This window comes from Falco biarmicus, chromosome 4, assembly GCF_023638135.1.
Source record: "Falco biarmicus isolate bFalBia1 chromosome 4, bFalBia1.pri, whole genome shotgun sequence".
Lineage (NCBI taxonomy): Eukaryota > Metazoa > Chordata > Aves > Falconiformes > Falconidae > Falco > Falco biarmicus.
Genome location: NC_079291.1, coordinates 84,455,374 through 84,472,946, shown reverse-complemented (window position 1 = coordinate 84,472,946; position 17,573 = coordinate 84,455,374). Strand labels below are relative to the sequence as shown.

The 17,573-nt window shown below is 46.0% G+C and overlaps 1 protein-coding gene across 3 annotated transcripts; it reads left to right on the top strand.

Moving 5' to 3' along the window:
* The first annotated feature begins 3,659 nt into the window (after positions 1 to 3,659).
* On the top strand, positions 3,660 to 17,103 carry DHRS7B (dehydrogenase/reductase 7B). Of its 3 annotated transcripts, none has more exons than XM_056334331.1 (7): positions 3,660 to 3,716; positions 10,083 to 10,258; positions 11,856 to 11,971; positions 12,632 to 12,842; positions 13,530 to 13,622; positions 15,105 to 15,257; positions 15,609 to 17,103. In XM_056334331.1, the coding sequence occupies exons 1-7, from the start codon at positions 3,697 to 3,699 to the stop codon at positions 15,812 to 15,814; spliced, it is 975 nt and encodes a 324-aa protein (XP_056190306.1). In that variant the 5' UTR covers positions 3,660 to 3,696; the 3' UTR covers positions 15,815 to 17,103. The 3 variants fall into 3 exon arrangements, with proteins under 3 accessions (XP_056190306.1, XP_056190307.1, XP_056190308.1); XM_056334332.1 differs by having other exon boundaries at positions 3,701 to 3,827; XM_056334333.1 differs by lacking the exons at positions 3,660 to 3,716; positions 15,609 to 17,103 and adding an exon at positions 15,425 to 15,602.
* The last annotated feature ends 470 nt before the right edge of the window (positions 17,104 to 17,573 follow it).

Below are 17,573 nucleotides of genomic sequence, written 5' to 3'. Positions count from 1 at the left end.
CAGACTCTCTCTCTGTTGTCATTTAACTCCTTCCTAACCCACCAAAACCCAGAAGAGGGGTAGGCTAGCCACTTCTCTGCAAACGTGCCTGCTGCTTCACAGCTCTCAGGGGCCCAGCCCTCAGACCCTACCGGCTTTGACTCCTCCAAACCAAAGAGGGAAGACAGCAGGGAGGGAAAGGGTTGGATATCCTGAGATCTGTGAAGCTGCAGGTAGCAGTTATTTTTATACACTGGGCCTGAGCTGTCCCCTCAGCAATTAAAGCAACACAATTAGTATCTTTTTATGGAAATGGTACCTCAGCTTTGCCACGTCTTCATTTCTGTGAGTGATAAAACATCCCTATCTCCCCTGAAGCCGTTCAACTCTGTTAGAACCGTTGTGGTGTGTGAGGATCTTTAGCTGCAGGAGGAGAGGATATTGCTCCCTCTTCCCTGGCTTTTGGGTTAACTGCAAGCATTGGGGATTTGCAGCAGGATCACACATCAGAAATGCGGTTTCACTAAGTCTACACTGTTCTCATACTGAGCTTGGAAATGCTGCAGTGCAGGGTCTAATGAAGACAGTAATTATAAACAACTGGTACCAAATCCTATAGAGACCAACTTAAAAAAGAAAGACTTGTGTCATGCAAAAAAACTGAGTGCAGTGAACTGAACCTACAGTGAAATTCTCTGAGAAAAGAACTGAGGGCAGTAGTGACCAGGTGTCCAGCACCAATTCTGCGAAAGGACTCTGATGCCCTTGACTCAGACCCCAGTTCCAAACCAGAACTATAACTAGCGCAAAAATCAAGACCGCTTTCTTGGGTCTGCTGCCTGAAAGGGCCACAGACAACTACCTACAAAGAGCTGCAGGGGCAAAGAATGGAAAAAGCCCCAAGAGCCCTTCTTTCTCCGTTTCCCACTGTAGATCTGTTTCTTCCCCTAATGCCCTAGTCTGTTCTCATCCACTCCTATAAACCAAATCTATGCAAGCAGGGAGGGGAGGAGGAGAGTCTGCACTCTTGCATCAGAGGCTGAGACAAGAAAATCTTTAATCATGCCACAGCCCTTTGAACATTTATGTTTTCTAGCCAAAGGCACTGTCAAATTGGGAGCTTTCAGTTCAGACTAGTTCAAGGATGTTTTCCCTGGGGAAGGTTTTTGTTACCCTGTGGGGATTTCTGCACAGATCTCTGCTCTTAGGGTAAAGCAACCAAAGCTTTTCTTAAGAAAGAAGCTACATCTTATACTCCTAAAAAAAAAAAAAAAGGTGACAAATAAAAGCCCAAAAGAACTAGAGCACAAAATTGTTGCCCTAGAGAATAGGGTTAAAAGGCTGTAGATCTGCACTCAGTGATGCTTGCAGTAAAGCAGATGTCACCAAAGACAAGTGCAAACAGTTCCTTGAGTTTGGAGATACTTTTTCCCCTCACAAAAGAGCTCCCACACTTCAGGAGAGCACCACAGAACAGCAGGATGTTTGTCAAGGAAGCGTTAAAATGCTAAAAGGATTCCAGCCCTTTGCAGTTGTAGCCCAACACACAGGGAAATAGAACGGGAGACACTGAGTGCTAATAAAACCAACAGGCGTAGTTTCCGAAGACTATACCAATGTCTACCAGTCGGGCCTGTACGGTCTCCAAAACAAAAGTCCTAGATTCAGGACAGATTCCCCTCTAATGTTTTGGAGAACAAAGGCACGTCAACCTAAGTCAGTCACCTAACTGCCATCCAATGTGCAACATCTCCATCAGCAGGTTTAAATCAAACGTGAATTTGTCTCTAATGACACTATGTTAACTTAAGAAAATGGAATCCAAATCAAAGCAACAAAGCCAAGCCTTAGTTCAGTGGATTTCCTTCTCAGATTGCAACTCCCATCCAACCCTTTGCTATACAACTCGCTACTTGTACAATCACTGCAGGGCACCTGGTTTCAATCAGCTTTGCCAGCACCTGCCAGTCTGGTCACAGACTACTCCTTATTAAAATAAATGGGCTGACAGATACCAGGTAAATGACCAAAGGAGCTTGGACAGAGCTCTCAAGCAAGTGCTGCCCTGTAAGAAGGGGAATACATTAGGCTACAGCTCACCCTGCCCCGCTCTGGTGGGAAAGATGCTCTGAAATGTTTTTTTCTAGCTCCAATTTTCAGAAGACTGAACTGATGACAGCTTTCAGTAAGGCTGTCATGACTACCTTCTTCTGAGTTTTATTTTTCAATTTATTTTGTGTAAATAAAATTATTGATTCTTTCCTTTCATTTTGCGTTGGTCCTAAAGCCAAAAAAGTGCATTACCATCATACGTTTCAGAATGCAATTTTTAAGGAAGATCTTGAATTCTTTTCTCCTTTTTCCTGAAATATTGACCCCTTACTAATGACAAACTCACACTGAAGCTGTGAATTTATTTCAGTATTTTCCTTATTAGAAGAGAGGAGCAGAACAGTTATCATAAAAAACTTATGATAAAACTGTCTTTCAAACAGCTGTCATAAAAAGCTAACCTTTATCTCTCTGCTGTTCACAGGGAAAGACATCTGGAATTAACTGCCTCTGGATAATGCTGAAGTATTTCCGACTGCCCTCTGTAAATTTATCTTCTTCTCACACACACCATAACAAAAAGGCGGAAAAGCTCCTGGTGCTGGGATGAGGCCACGCACCCCTTCCTTCCTAAGGTTAAAAGCTCCTTACCCCACTGAGTCCACTTGGACTTTGGGATCACTGGGGCCTCGGGTTTCCAAGGGCCTGCTCAGATGTGAACCGCAGCAGAGCTGTCACCTCAACCTGAAAGCAACAGGACCTGCAGTGCATTCAGGCCCTATTTCATCGCAGACAGACTGAAACGCATCCGTACCACTGCTGCAGCCCGTGAGCATCACCGCACACAGCTCACTTAAAAACGGAGACAGCAGATCTGCCCTGATGGTGGCCTGGAAAGGGACTCTGCCGAAATGCCTCTTTTTCTCCTTCCACAGGAATTCCCCCATTGCTGCTCCCAGTCCCACCGCATCCAGCTTGTCCATCTTCAGCCTTCAGGCGGAGACAGCAAGGAAGAGCTCAGGTCAGTCTAACCAGCAGGTAACGGCCTTTGCGAAGGGGCGGCCTCCACGGATCCGGCCTGGAGGCCGCACGGGTGACCACCGAGCCCCCCCCCCAGCCCGGCAGCCGCAGCCCGCCCTGCTCAGCCCTCCCGACAGCCCAACGCCTGGGGCTCAAAGCTGACAATAAAAACGGTAGAACCCACCCGCAGCTGCCGGCGCCCGGCGAGGCCCAGCCGCGCCCACCCACCGAGCATGCCCCTTCCACCCAGCCCTGCGCCCCCCGCCCCGCGCCCTCCGCTGAGCAGCCCGGCCGCGGGCCGCCCGCGGAGGCCCGGGGTCAGCAGTACCCATGGGGCGGGCTGGAGCCCCGCGCTCCCGGTGCAGCCGGTGCAGCCGTAGCGCTGCGGCGGGACGACCACCGCCTCCCCCGGCGGGGCGGGAGGCCGGGCCCGCGGCGGGGGGAACCCAGGACCAGGAGCGCCGCGCCCCGCCCGGGCGGCCTCTGCGGCGGACCAGGGCGTGGGAGACAGGCCGCCCTCCGGCACCTACTTCCGGCTAGCGGCGCGGAAGCGCGGCCCGTCATTGGGCGTCCTGGCGGAAACCCCGCCCCTCCCCGGCGGCGGCGCAGGCGCAGGCGCGGGCTGCGGCACTTCCGGCGGTGGCCATGGTGATGGCAGTAGCCAGGTAGGGCCCGGCGGCTCCTCTTAGCCCCTCTCCGGCGAGGAAGCCCCCTGGGGCCGCCCCGCTGTGACATTGCGGTGCCCGCCGCCGCTGGCCTCCGCAAGGGACCCAGGGGTAGGCGCCGAGAGGGCTGCGGGTGCGGGCTTCGGGGGGGCGGCAGGCTGGTAAACGCGGGAGCAGCGGGCGGCGAGGCCCTGGGCTCTCAAATGCACAGTTCTTCCCCGTTACGACCATCAGATAAATATTTTTATATAAATCAGGGCAGGGACAGGCGTTAAGCCAACTCTTACTTTCTCACTATGTTTTAGGCGATTCTTGATTTGGTAAACGTCTGCAAAATACTTTCTCTGGCACAGCAAATGCTTTAATTTTCTAATCATGCCATTTTAATTTACCATTGTTTGTGTTCCAAACGCCAACAGAGGATTTTCGACTGGGAGGGTTGGAAATGAAGTTTTTAACTGAATAAAAGTGGCAGGAAGAATTTTGAGAAGATTATTTCTCAAGTCCAGTCTGATTTTTGGGTGCTGGAAACATATTCTTTCCCTGTTCCTGTACCATGGGGCGAGGTGGTGGTTTTGCGTAACAATTATGTAAAAACATAATTAAGATGCCACTGAATGACTACTGAAATACAACAGATAGTTTTGCTAGGCGTTGCTTCAAGTAATGCTTGTGAGGTGGTAGCTGGTTCAAATCACACTAGAAGAAGTGACTGCAAAATCCTGCAGCTGGCACTTACCCACCCCTCAGCAAACAAACACTTGCTCGATGTTGCCAGCTACTTAAAATGAGACCCACCAGCCACCAGTGCATAGCGCTTCTGTAGCACTCTTGATAACACCAGCTGCTGACAGTTTTTTGGAGAATTCCTGTTGGGTTGTTGTATTCCTTCTCCTGAACCCCTTCTGTTTTCTGTTTGAAATGGCTGTATTGTGGCAAGGAGCTCTGTCCAGTTCCTGCATTCTTTCTTAGGAGTTTTACTGGTTTCTGATGACCTCAGTGTATATTTGACATTATTTTCCGCTTATGAAGTTTGGAATGAAAGCTGATTACATAAGCATGTAAATGCACTCTCACATTTCAGTAATTCAGTTGTTTGAATTAATGTAATCACTTTCTTCACATTGGGTTTTGAATGAGATTTTTTTTCAAACTTAACTTGCCATTTATGGAGATCTTGTGCATCAGAGAAACTGTCAGCAAATTTCCCCTTGGCTTATATTAAATCACTGAGTTAACGGACAATGCTATATGACTTTTTTTTTCTTAGATGTCTGTAAGTTTGATTTCAGTTTCTTTCCAAAGCAGTTGCATCAGTAAAACTGTTTAGCGGATATAAAATGGAAGTAATGCTCACTTTACTCCCTCTCAGACACGGCTTATGAGGGGTTTAGTGAATTTGGTCTGCTGAAGGGAATGCCCATTTCCTCAGTAAATAGCGGGTTTTGATGAAGTGTGATGAGAAACTCATCTGTCCATTCAGTTGTGCTCACAGTTCTCAAAAATCCTAAGGGAAGAAATTAAAAGTCTCTTTTCTTTCAATGAGCATGACACCCATTTTAGAGTGTGCACCGTAACATCAGCATACTCCCAAAAAACAATTACAGTAACCGAGAATTGCAGCTGGTTCACAAGTTGCCTTTCCCCCTGCTCCCACCTAGAGCACGGAAAGACTAGTATTTGTCTTGATGGATGCTCTGGATTCAAGACTATAAATTATTTGATTAGTATCAGAAATAATCTGAGAGTCATTGTAAGTTTCATATAATTTTGAATTCACTTCTATCTTTTCAGTCAGGGGGTTAAATTACCCCCACATTTGAAAGGTCACAGACCATATTCCTGAGGTTTGTTTTTAGAGGCAGTTCTTGGCTGTGCTAGCATTGGACAGCGTGCATTTGCTTGGACTGCTGCCATTTCCAAATTTAAGTCGGGTCTGTCCTGTTAAAAGACCAGAGGGAGACACCATCTCACAGAGTCACTGGCAAGTGAGTTCTTTTCAAAGGTAGGATATTGTGCTTTCTTCAGACTAAAGTCGGTAGCTAGTAAAGCTTGGAGCTGCTGTGCTTCTGGACAAGGGCTTCCTTAGACAAAAATTATTTTTTTTCTTCCTTTTATCCCCCCACCTTTTAAAGGACACCTTTTGATTTCTGAAAATAGCCTCCCAGTTGCTCACATTTGTCATGTAAAGGACAATGTGATTCTAGGTGGCCGAAGGTAAAGGAGAATAGGAGTTGTTTAGGAAAACTACCATGGTTTTAGTTCCTTGTAGGACTTGATCTCATCTCTGCTGCCTTTAGTGCACTCTTGACCTTATTAACTAAGATCCTTGTTCCTTCAGAAATCATTGTCTTGGCTTTTACAGGATAACATCCAGTTTTCATTTTAAGGGGAAAGTTGTGGGGTTTTTTTCTGGATATATGTGATTCCAATCACCTGTATTTGCTTACATTATCAGTGCTGTTATTTTTGCTCTCTAATAACCTGCATGTTCCAATCCTGCCTTTTGGGATGGAGAACAGAGAATTACAGGACTTTATCTGAACCAATTATGAGCAGTGGCTTCTCTCCTGCAGATAACCTGGTGTCATACATTATCTGTTAAGAACGAATAACAGTTTTTCTCAGCATGAACACCCAAATTTTTGAACAAAGGTGACAGTGGGGTCTCAGACCTTTGAGCAAGAGGTGTGAGGATAGCCAGTTCATTTCAAATTAGGTGTGGAAAACCATGTGTTCCCACCCTCCCCTACATCTTTAATGTGATGTAGCTTTATCTGCCCTCGGATGTCTTTAGCTACTTCAAAGCGTTATCTATCATAAGTTGGGTTTCATGCTTTTTATCTTCTTCTCCCAGCCTTTTTCTTGCAACTTAGCATTTTTGTTGATGTGAATCAAGTGGGGTTTTTATCTATGATTATCTCGTTCTCCTTCAGATTGCAGCACTCTTTTCCTCTGGCCTTTGCAGCAAATAACCCAATACTGAACAGAATATAACTTCTCCTTCAGGTTGCAGCAATTCTTTCCTTTGCTCTTTCCACCAAATAACCCTGAAAACTGAACAGAATGTAACTGCTACCCTGTTGTGTCAGTAGCCTGGCACTGGCCTCCGTACAATGGATATTGTTGAACATACTGCAGTGTGGCACTGTGGCTTGAGCCTGTTTCCATGTTCTCTTGTTCCACTGATATTTATTTTACAAATTACTTTTTTCAGCATGTTCAATATGACAAGCTAAAATAAGGACTCCTGGGTTTGTCATATAAGCTGAACTATGAAATCAAAGCCAAACTTGTTGCTGTAGGTCTAAGTGCCGCAGAATCTTTCCAAAATAATTTAGTTGCACTAGGTTGTCCTCTTTCTGAAGTCTGACTGAACTGAGATTTCCTTTGTTCTATGTCACTTTTTAAGGGACCATTTGAGTACCTTCCTTGGAAGAAGGTATTACAACTGTATGCCCTAATAAAAAAAGATATACATCTCTGATCAGCGAGTCCTTCTTTCTTTTCCTTAATCCAGTTTTTCTCTTCCCCATCCCGTATTCCCCTCCCCATGTGTCAGAGGTGGTTACCTGTTGATTCAGACTCTAGCGTGGAAGCTGCAAAAGTGGGTTGCTGCTGCTGACTGGGTTCTTGGCTTGCTGCAGCCTTCAGGCAGAAGTTGGGTAATTTGCTCAGTTCCTGTGTATAATATGGAGAAGGAAGGGTAAAAAAAGAAGAAGAGAGAGAGAGAAAAACAAAGACTTGGAAAGATTTTTCAACTGAAAAATGATTAAAGGCAGACCTTCTTTGTTTAGAAAGTAAATGAGTAATATTTGACGTGATTAAGGAATAAGTTAACCAGGCATAGCATAACTGGTTCATACTGAGCAGCAATAGATGCTGCCTGACCAAAACACAGTTAGCTTTTAGTTGGTAGGCTTGGGGGCTCTTTTCCACCAACTCTGTGGCAAAAGGTTCAGTCCTTGCAAAGTCAGCCTTTATTTTTGTTACAGAATGTGAAAAAACGATGCTGTGATCAAACATGGGACTCCTTCCTGTCCCCTACTATGGTTTTGTTAGAAAAGGTGTTAGAAAAAAACCCTCTTCCCAGTGACTCTTGCGTCTGCTTTACACTGTCATCTGCATTTTACTGAGATCAGAAGCAAAGCTGGTTAGGGCCAGATTTTTAAAATGCCTCAGATTCAACCTGGGCTCATAAAAGAAGTGCCACTCCACCTGTCAGTTCCCACCTTGGAAATAATGAAAGGTCCTAAATGGGAGCATTTTTGATCCCAAAATGTCTTGTAAGCCACACTGCTCAATGTCAGCGCAGCACCTGCTGTCCCTGCCCACATCTTGTCTTCTGAATCTCAAGAGACCTTTGAGAGAAAAAAAATAAAAAGGGATAACAAAGAGGGCAGCTGCGTGAAATAACTGGCTGAACATGAACCAGTAAGGAGAACCTTCTTCTAATCCAGCCTAAAGAAGGGCAGTGGCCTTGGGTATAAAAGGCTCTTTCCCAGGAATTATTTTAGGGGCAATACGCACTCTTACATTAACTCAACTCTACCAGTCCTCTGCTATAATTCAGTACAAAATACACTCCTGTCAGTGCACTCAGTACAAAAAGGTGGAGGAATAAGATGCTGGTCTGAGTAGCTGGGTGCTGTGCTCACGCACTGCTTTGCAATGGAATGAGTTTAATCCTCCTTTTGGATGTCTGATTTCCCACTTTGGGCATATTCCCCATGCCTGGGAGAGCCTGTGGCCTGGATGTCTGTCTAGCCACATTATACACAGCGTATTACACAATGATTACACATGTATCCATCTACACTTTGTAGTTACATGACTTAGCTCAGGAATGGGAAACTCCATAGTACCTTGGGAAGAGTTGTATACTAACTTGGTGGTTTTATTTTTAGACCTTGTGAAGCTTATTTCAAGCTAGCTCAGCTATCTTTATGTCTTATTTTATTGTGTTTTGGCTATACCTTCAGAAGTACTTATTTTATACAGTTCACTACTGTTTCAGCAAGCGAGTCTGTTTACTAACCAGTTACTTAAGGAATTCTGTCCAAGCCCCCAGTGGAAATCTGGAAGAGCCTGACATTTTCCGCATAGAGTATGTAGAGCCTTTGCCATCCCCTCAGCTCCATACAAGCTCAGTCCTACTTAACGACCCTGAATTCTGGCTTAGCATTATTAGCTGCCTCTTGTTTTCTGCTTTTCATGCTGTCCTTTTGTTTGAAGTAGTGTCTGAGATGTGTGCTCAGACCTTTCCAGTATCAACCTACCTTGCAGTTCCAAGTGCAAGAGTTCACACTCTTATCTGCACAACAGGGGAGATGTACCGATAGTTGGGTTTGACTTTGTCTGTGACCCAAAAGTTGTGTAGATTCCAGGAAGGGCTTGTAACTGACTTTACTGTGACACCAAGCATGAAAGCTTGGGGAAATTTACAGTGGGAAAATTAGTGGCCTTTTTTATAGCAGAAGTATCACTTACTCTTTGGCCACGTAGTAAGCTGTAACTTAAACTACTCCCTTGAGGGCAATGGCTTAACGAAGAGATTAGGGCTGTGCACTGGTATCAGAATCCAATTCCAGCATGAGCTAGGTCTCATAAATACCTTTAGCGTGAGTTTCATTAGCAAGTTTAATTTCAGTGTATTAGAACACAGGTTCATGCTGTTAAACTGCACAATTAATGTTGGCACGAAAGTAAAGAGCATAAATGTAGGCTTTAGCCTATTAGATTGAACATGTGGTTCATTTAAATTAGAAAACTTGTCGCCACTAATGGGTGGTGAAAGACACTGGAGATGGAAGCGCAGCTTTCAGCACATTAAGCAGATGATGTGCTCAGAGAGAAAACTTACTCTAAGCCTCTAGAAGATAGACTGGCTTATATCCATGTGGGATAACACACAGTAACTGGTCTCTGGCATGTAGATACTGTGGTACTGGTTGTTCTAGAGAACTCTACGAGATTTTATTACAATAAGAAGAACGCAGAGATATATCCCACCCTGAGGAGCTTTCACTCTAAATACATTTTGCACAAGAGAGTGAATCTCGAGTGAAATGTGGGAACAGCACCTCTGAACCCAAGTTTGTTACATGACAGCTGACAAGATCCAATGCCAAGTGTCCTCCTGGGATGTTCAGATTAGCATTTAAATGCCTAAAATTGGATACTGATGTGAACTTTTGAAAGTCTAAATGAAGGGGTGAGGAAATCTTTTGAAGGTACCTCTGTATGGGATTCGGTTTATAGGTGGTCTAAGGTAGGATTAAGAAAAAAAGAATTCCCTAGTTTTCAAGCCTTGGCTAATTTTCTTGATGGTGAAATAGTCTGTTTCCTTTCATCTTGTGGCTCTAGGAAGACGGTTCAGAAAGGAAAACTCATGGATCTCACAAGCACAGTCATCATCCCGCTGCTTTTTGGCAGCTTGGGGATCTTTGCCCTTTTTCGGCTGCTGCAGTGGATGCGGATGCGAGCTTACCTCCAGGAAGCAGTGGTCGTGATCACAGGGGCTACCTCTGGCCTGGGAAAAGGTAGGTATGGAAAGAAGGGCACCAAAGGCTGGACAAGCAGAGGTTAGTGGAAGGGGTACCTGTTGGAATAAAGCAGCAATGAGCAGAAAGTTCCTACTGCTCTGAATTTTGAGAGACATAGTTTGCACAGCCGTATCAGTCGTAACTATAGCCAGTGCAAATTTTGATGCAAGAAAGTCTCAAAATTTGTTAAGGGAAATTTTAATCATCCTGTTTATCAAAGCAAGGAGCAAGTTACACTGTTGTGCTGTCAGGGGTCTTTTAACTACATCCTGAAAAAGCCAGGAAGTCAAATCGCTTCTCTAAAACTTCCCAGAACTGGTGTTCTGCGTTCATGTTTATTGTATTTCCAGACACCCTGCCATACTTTCCACTCCCTCTCCTTGGCCCTCACCCTCAATTTCAGGTACTTTTTCTCTTGTAGTATAAATCTATCCATTCTAAAGTCAAACTCTTAGCAATATTAATGCCAGTGAGTGTTTTTTTTCTAAACAAAACAGCAGTATTTTTTTCCAAATAAAGCTTATTCTCTGTTTGAGTGGATACATTCCCTAATTCTGCTTTCTATAATTGCTTTAAAAGCTTCTTGAAGAGAAGACAAAGTGCTCCCTGCTGTCAAGGCTTTTCATTAGGATAAGTACATTTATGGAACAAACAGAGCTTAAATTGATGCTGTCTCTGCATGTGATTTTGTTGGTAAGGACAGGGATGTTCAGTAACTGAATGGCCAAAGGAGATGAAATGGTCCTCTCTGCCTGTCACAACCAGAGAGCTGGGAACGGTAAAAGAATTTGTATTTCACATCAAGAAGAGAGAGAACCAGTATCTCAGGAGACCTTCCAGCTGTGGTAGACTGGGCAGGTGAAGTGCTGTGTGTTGCTGGGTGTACAGATTTCCACCACCGTACAGTGAAGTCTCCTCCCTTTCTGACACTCACTGGCAAGATCTTACACCATTCCCTTCACTCCCAGTTAGTAACATACTGGGCCACCTCTAATTACTGTGCGTTCCTAAACACCCTTTGCTGTCATGCACAAATAGGGAGTTTGTCTCATGATCACAGAGGGGTAGGGTAGAAGGACATGCCATTGCCTCAGCAGCTGGTAGCACAGAGGACAGTAGCATGGCATGCCTTCCTCAGCCTTTCCTTGGTGAAGAGGATCACCCTGCTGAAGCCATTAGCGCCGAGGCTTCCAAACCTCTGGAGGTGTTCACTAAAACTGCAGCGCCTAAGACCAGGCTCCGCTGCGTTAGATGACATATACAAGGTAACTGCAGTCCCCGTTAACAAGAGCGTATAGTCAAAAATTAAGAGGCACAGGAAAATTGGATCAGCTGATGGGGGAGGATGTGTAAATAGCACAATAACTGCATAACCAGCACAGTAACTGAGCACACAAGCTGCCACGTGTCTGCAAAGTCACAGGAAAATGGCATCTTGCTGTGACTTCACCAACCAGCCTGTCACTCAGGAGTAATAAAGCCACCTTGGATCCTTGACAACTAGAAGAAGCTTTAGCCTGTCACCAGGTATGATGTGGGTCTGCTGTGTGTCATTCAAATATCTACTTTTCTCTCTTCCTTGCTTCCTCCAAAGAATGTGCAAAAGCCTTCCACGCAGCTGGCTCCAAGCTGGTGCTCTGTGGCAGAGACAGCGAGAAACTCAAGGATCTTGTGCAGGAGCTTTCTACTGTGACCAATCACCGGAAGAACGTAAGTGTGGGAGGAAAGGCTGCTTGTCCCGTGTGGCTGGGATTTCTGTTCACGTTATTACAGATCTCACAGTACTGCTTGTGGGTTGTTTGTTGAGCAATAGGAAAAATGCAACTCTGTGGTTAGGGATAGATACTGCTGTAGGAGTACATTGAGCTGGCGTGTCGTATCTTGTGAAAACCCTACAAAAATAAGCCATCTAAAAGACTCCTTGCCATGCAATGGAAGGGAAAGCACGTGAGTGGCAGAGTGCCCAGACCCCTTGCATCATATGTTATATCCTGAATCTGGAAAAGTGACTTTCCTTCTGTTGGCTTTTATTTTTCATGACTAGTTCTGTGGACAGTGGCTAAGAGAGGTATTGTGGGCTTCTGTAGAGAACACAGGGGTTAAGGTTTTTACTTTTTCAGATGCATTTTCTTTAATAAGACAGTCTTGAGGACGATCTCACTTGCCCCTTTCCTAGGCTCTGGTATAACAAACAGGCTACAGGAGCAGAGAAAAACAGGAGCACAATCTGCTTCTGTCAGGTAGTCCTACCAGGTTCGGACAGCCCTGCTTCTGTGCTTCCAGAGCTGGGAAATCCCATCGCGAGCGTGAACATACAGCGCATTCAGCACAGCCTGACCTGATCTTTTGCTAACTTCTGTTTATTCACAGACGCACAAACCTCACACTGTGATATTTGACCTCTCAGACACTAAAACTGTCCTAAATGCTGCTGAAGAGATCCTGAAGTACTTGGGTCATGTGGACATACTGATCAACAATGCAGGCATCAGTTTCCGAGGCACAATTGTGGACACAGGACTGGATGTGGATAAGAAAGTCATGGAAACAAATTATTTTGGTCCTGTAGCCCTCACCAAAGGTACTCGTGGTCTGGTTTACAGGGGGACAGTGGATTTGGCTGATACCTTCTGCAGGCCAACACAACTAAGCACAGCTTTACTTCTGTTCGTAATTGTATTTGGTACAGTACAGTGTAAGAGGGGAGGAAAGTTTTGCTTTATGAGCAGGCCTAATGCTTGAGCCTGACTGCATGGGGACTACTTGATTAGAGATACCATCTTGTTTAAAACACCTCCTGACTCTAGTCTGGCAGGAACTTAGGGAGAGAGAGAGGGTTAGCCTGTCCGCCCTGGTAGAACACCAGAGAACACAGCATGGGTTCTAGGTGAAGCTGTAGCTTTCCTAGGAAGCTGCTTTGGCTACACAGAAAGTTCAGCCTGAAGTGCGACAGGTGCAGGGAATGGAAAGATGTACTGGTGGCAAAAAAGGGCAAGTCCTGCTGACCCTGCCTGTGGGAAATCATAGCAACTGTAACAGCCTTTGTGCAGCTGCGCTGGCACAAGGAGACTCCTCAAAGGTGAATGTCCCAGCCAGACTGCAGCTTCAGTCAGAGGCACCCTAAGCACTGTCCCCTGCCCAAGCCCTACACTGAACAAGGATCTTGTAATTCATTTAGGCATCTCTTGAGTGCTCTGAAAGCATTGATTCTTGACAGCAGCAATGGCAGGACTTTTATTCTGAACGGGTCTTTTCTGTCTTTTGCTAGCACTTCTCCCTTCCATGATCAAGAGGAGACAAGGGCACATTGTGGCCATCAGCAGTGTTCAAGGCAAAATAAGCATTCCTTTCAGATCCGCATGTGAGTACCTCCCCAGATGATGGGGAAGACATATTTGGGGCACCAGACTGAATGAATACTTGGCTACTGCTTCCGTAGAGAAGCTGTAGCTGTCCATAGAGCTGGCTGCATGCAGGGAAGGCAGAACCGTGCATCATTCTCAGTGCGGTCACAAGTCACTGGCAGCTGTTGAGGAAGGCACTCGCAAATACAAAATCTTAGCACTGTCCTAAAGTTGTTAAGGAATGGGGAAGAAGAGCATGTTTTCAGTGTCTTGAAAACAGCTTGATATTCCTATCTTAACACTTTAAAGTCCCTGTAAACTTTCTGATTAATTCCGTAATTTTACTGCATTTTATGCTTTTTTGTTTACTTGGTTCATCTCCTTTAAGAAAGTAGGAAGTTTTTGTTTTAAGAAGTTATAAAGTGCCATGGCACAACCAATGCCAAAATAAAAGCCTAAACAGTTACCTTGATCCAGAAAACTCTACATGCTGTGTCAGTTGTGACAAGAAATGATATCGGTGAGATTACTGGAAAAAGCCTTATAAAAGATGGAGGAACTAAAAGGAGAGTGTTTGGCATACAAACATCTGTAAATCCCTGAAAAGAAACATAGAAATAGAACAGTGGTGATGGCATAAGAACGGTGGGCGTGATGCTGAGTGAAGGAGAGCCTGGAATGTCTGGGCCATCTGGTCTTGCAGGTGATGTGGGTCTGACTGCACCAAGAGTGTTCTGAAGAGCTTCCAGAGTGTTGCACAGCAACCCGGGCTGTGTGGGCCTGGCACATGGAGCTCAGCTCCTGCTCAGGTCCTCACACAGGGCACGTGGCCTGCACCGAGCGCTATGCTGCTGGCGTCAGCCCTGCAGCCATGTTGAGATGATGGCAGTTATGGTAGCAACCAAGTATACGTGGGAAGGGAGTGAGCGAAAGGAGTCACTCAGCCATTTAACAGGGGGAAGTCCTGCCCTAGGCCACGCTTCTGCGCTCCTGTCTGCTTGTGTGATCAGGTTTTGACTTGTGTGCAGCCAAGCCCTGAGCCCGCTCTGCAAGCCCGTAATGCTGAGCGTGCGCAGGGCAGCTTGGCAGTGGGCGGCAGCTCTGCCCTCCTGTGCTGGCAGCGTTCCCCCAGCTCACCTCATCAAATGCTTCCCAAGCCAGGCTTTGCGTCTCCTTTATCGCAAGTGGGAGGCAGCCTGGGTTCACTCCAGAGTGCTTTGGCACGGCTGTGATATTAAGCTCAGGATCCTCGCCAGTCTCCTACTTGAGCATTTACATTTTGCCCTCCTAAATTGCCTCTCCCCCACTACCTGTTGCTGCTGCCATTCACTAAAAGAAAAAAAACAACTCCAAACCACCAAGCCCAGAAGTTGGAAAACAGCTGCTGGGTTCTTGCTGAGAAGTGGCTGCATTGCAGTGAAAAACCCGTTCGGGGGAATGAATCTGCTTCATATCCCTGCTCCTTCTCCTTAGTGTATAGTCCTTTTCCTGTTTTTCAGATGCTGCTTCTAAGCATGCTACCCAGGCTTTCTTTGACTGTCTACGAGCAGAGGTAGAGCAGTATGACATTGATGTGACAGTTATAAGCCCCGGATACATTCAGACGAACCTCTCTCTCAATGCTGTAACAGCAGATGGATCTCGCTATGGAGGTGAGATAGGATTTTGTGCCCTGTATCTAAAGCATCTCCACCTCACCAAGTTACTCCAGTGTGCTTGCAACATACGGCCTCTGGTGGGGGCACAGATTAGCTCTGAAGTATCAGAAGACTTTGGATGCAGGGTAGGAACACTAACTTCCAAAATTTACCTTTCTTAGACAGCAACTACAGACTATTAGCCCAACCATCAATTACACCTGCCTGTTCTCCCATACACAACTGATGTAAAACCCCAAACCGTAGAAGCAGCCATGTGCAGTGAGAACAGAGCATTCCTAGGAATAGTACTTCAGCATGGGCTTACCCGCTGGCGTTGGTGCTTACTGGGCTTTCCTTTGGCAGTTACGGACAAGAACACCGCCGAAGGACAGACCGCTGCGGAGGTCGCGCAGGTGGTTCTCAATGCAGTGGGGCAGAAGAGGAAGGAGGTACTGGTAGCCGGCCTAACACCTTCCCTGGCTGTCTACCTGCGAAACCTCTTCCCCCGGCTCTTCTTCACCTTAATGGCAGCGAGAGCAAAAAAGGAGAGAAAAGCAAAGGACTCTTAGAGCTCAGCTCGTTCGAGCAGTAACTGTAGGGAGAGGCTAACCCCCTGCAGTTTGGCTGGGCCATCAGTGGAGGTGCTCCTGCAGGAAAAACCTTTCTCAAAATGCTGCAATTTACCATTGCATGGAGAGTGGGAAGTGGTTTCCCCCCCATCGGGGCAGGCCCGCTTGCTGGAAGACAGCACCTAACCGTCACCTGAAGAAGGGTGCTTGGACAGAGGGAGGCTGCAGGGGGGGGTCACTCCAGGGAACATACTTTGCAGCAGGGGAGGCCCATGTGCTGGAAGATAGCATCTTATCTCGCCTCACTCCAGGCACGCTCAGCTTGGCTGGCCTGCTACAAATAAAACCCACCTGTTTTGCCTTCACACAAGCAGATCTTAGTATTCCCCACCCCATGGCCCCTGTGAAATACACTCCTCAGCTGGGAGCTCTTGTGTCTCCTTCCCACTCCTTCCAATCTGACCTAGAACACGTTGCTTGAAGTGGGAAACTTCACAGAACCTCTGCTTGTTAACATGCCAAATCATCTCGTATGTTAAGCTAAAGTCAAGTCCAATACCACTTTTAAAGAAGTAACTGATGTAAAATTTAAGTTTTACTTGGCGATTATTTTATCTGTCTGAATCATGCCTTACTGATGTACAGGGACATTTAACTGCGCTACCCGACAGCACAGTATAAACCCCAGCACAAGTTAACGCAGGGGAAGCACCGAACAGACAAACTGGCGCAGCCAGGTAAGCCGTTGTGTGCGAATGCTGCGCTGCTGACAGCAGCACACCTGGTCCCCCCCGACCTAGAGCACAGAGTGGCCGTGATTCTGTAGCTGCCAGGCACACTGCCTCATGGCAAGCAGAGGAGAATCTGTGTGTGCATAGGGGTAACAGTATAGGAGACAGACCCTTAGTTCTCATTTGTTTTAAAGCAATCACAGATACTAATTAGGATCACATCCCGTGGGGAAGCGATACCCACTTGTTCACACATCACAGGCTGCAGGGATTCTGACAGCCTGAGGGAGTGCCCTATTCCATTCTTCACCCCTTCTCCTCATGTGAGGGATGCCAGCACCACTAGGAAAAAGGCACGGCTGCACAGATAAGTTCAATAAGGACAGAAATAATCTTTTTAAACTTACAATTGAAATAAAGCCTACTAGTCGGAATGAAGGTCCAGACCCCTGCTGCCACCTCCATGCACTTACCAGCATTTTCCACGTGTACTGCGTTGTGTGTCCTGCCTGTGAGTGCACATCTGATGACAAATAAATTACATTGCTATGAAATAAATCCTTTGTTCTACTTCAGCTCCTCACAGCAGGTAACGTTAGAGGAATGGAATGCAGGAGATTTTTACTTTTCTTAAATTCCTGCAAGGTGCTATCGTACCAGTAGTATTTGCAGAGCAATATATTTCACCCCAGCCCTCTTTACATCATCTGCTAGCTTACAGTAGGCAGAGTGTGAATCCACACAGGGCGTTAGTCATACTAAGCCTCTGATACAGGTGTGCAGGATCAGCAGGACCTTCTCTTTCAAAAAGCCTTTTCTTTACTACTACAGGTTTATAAATGATAGCTCTGAGAATCCATCCCAGATGATGACCAGGATGTGTTTAATGCTGCTGCTGCTCATTTAGGATATTCCCTACCTTTTATCACTGGATCTGAAGTTGCAGATTTGTTACGTAAAGGCCTAGGGTTGAAATTACAAATTGAAGCTCTCAATTCTCTTTCTCTGAAAGAAAAAGAGGTTCATAT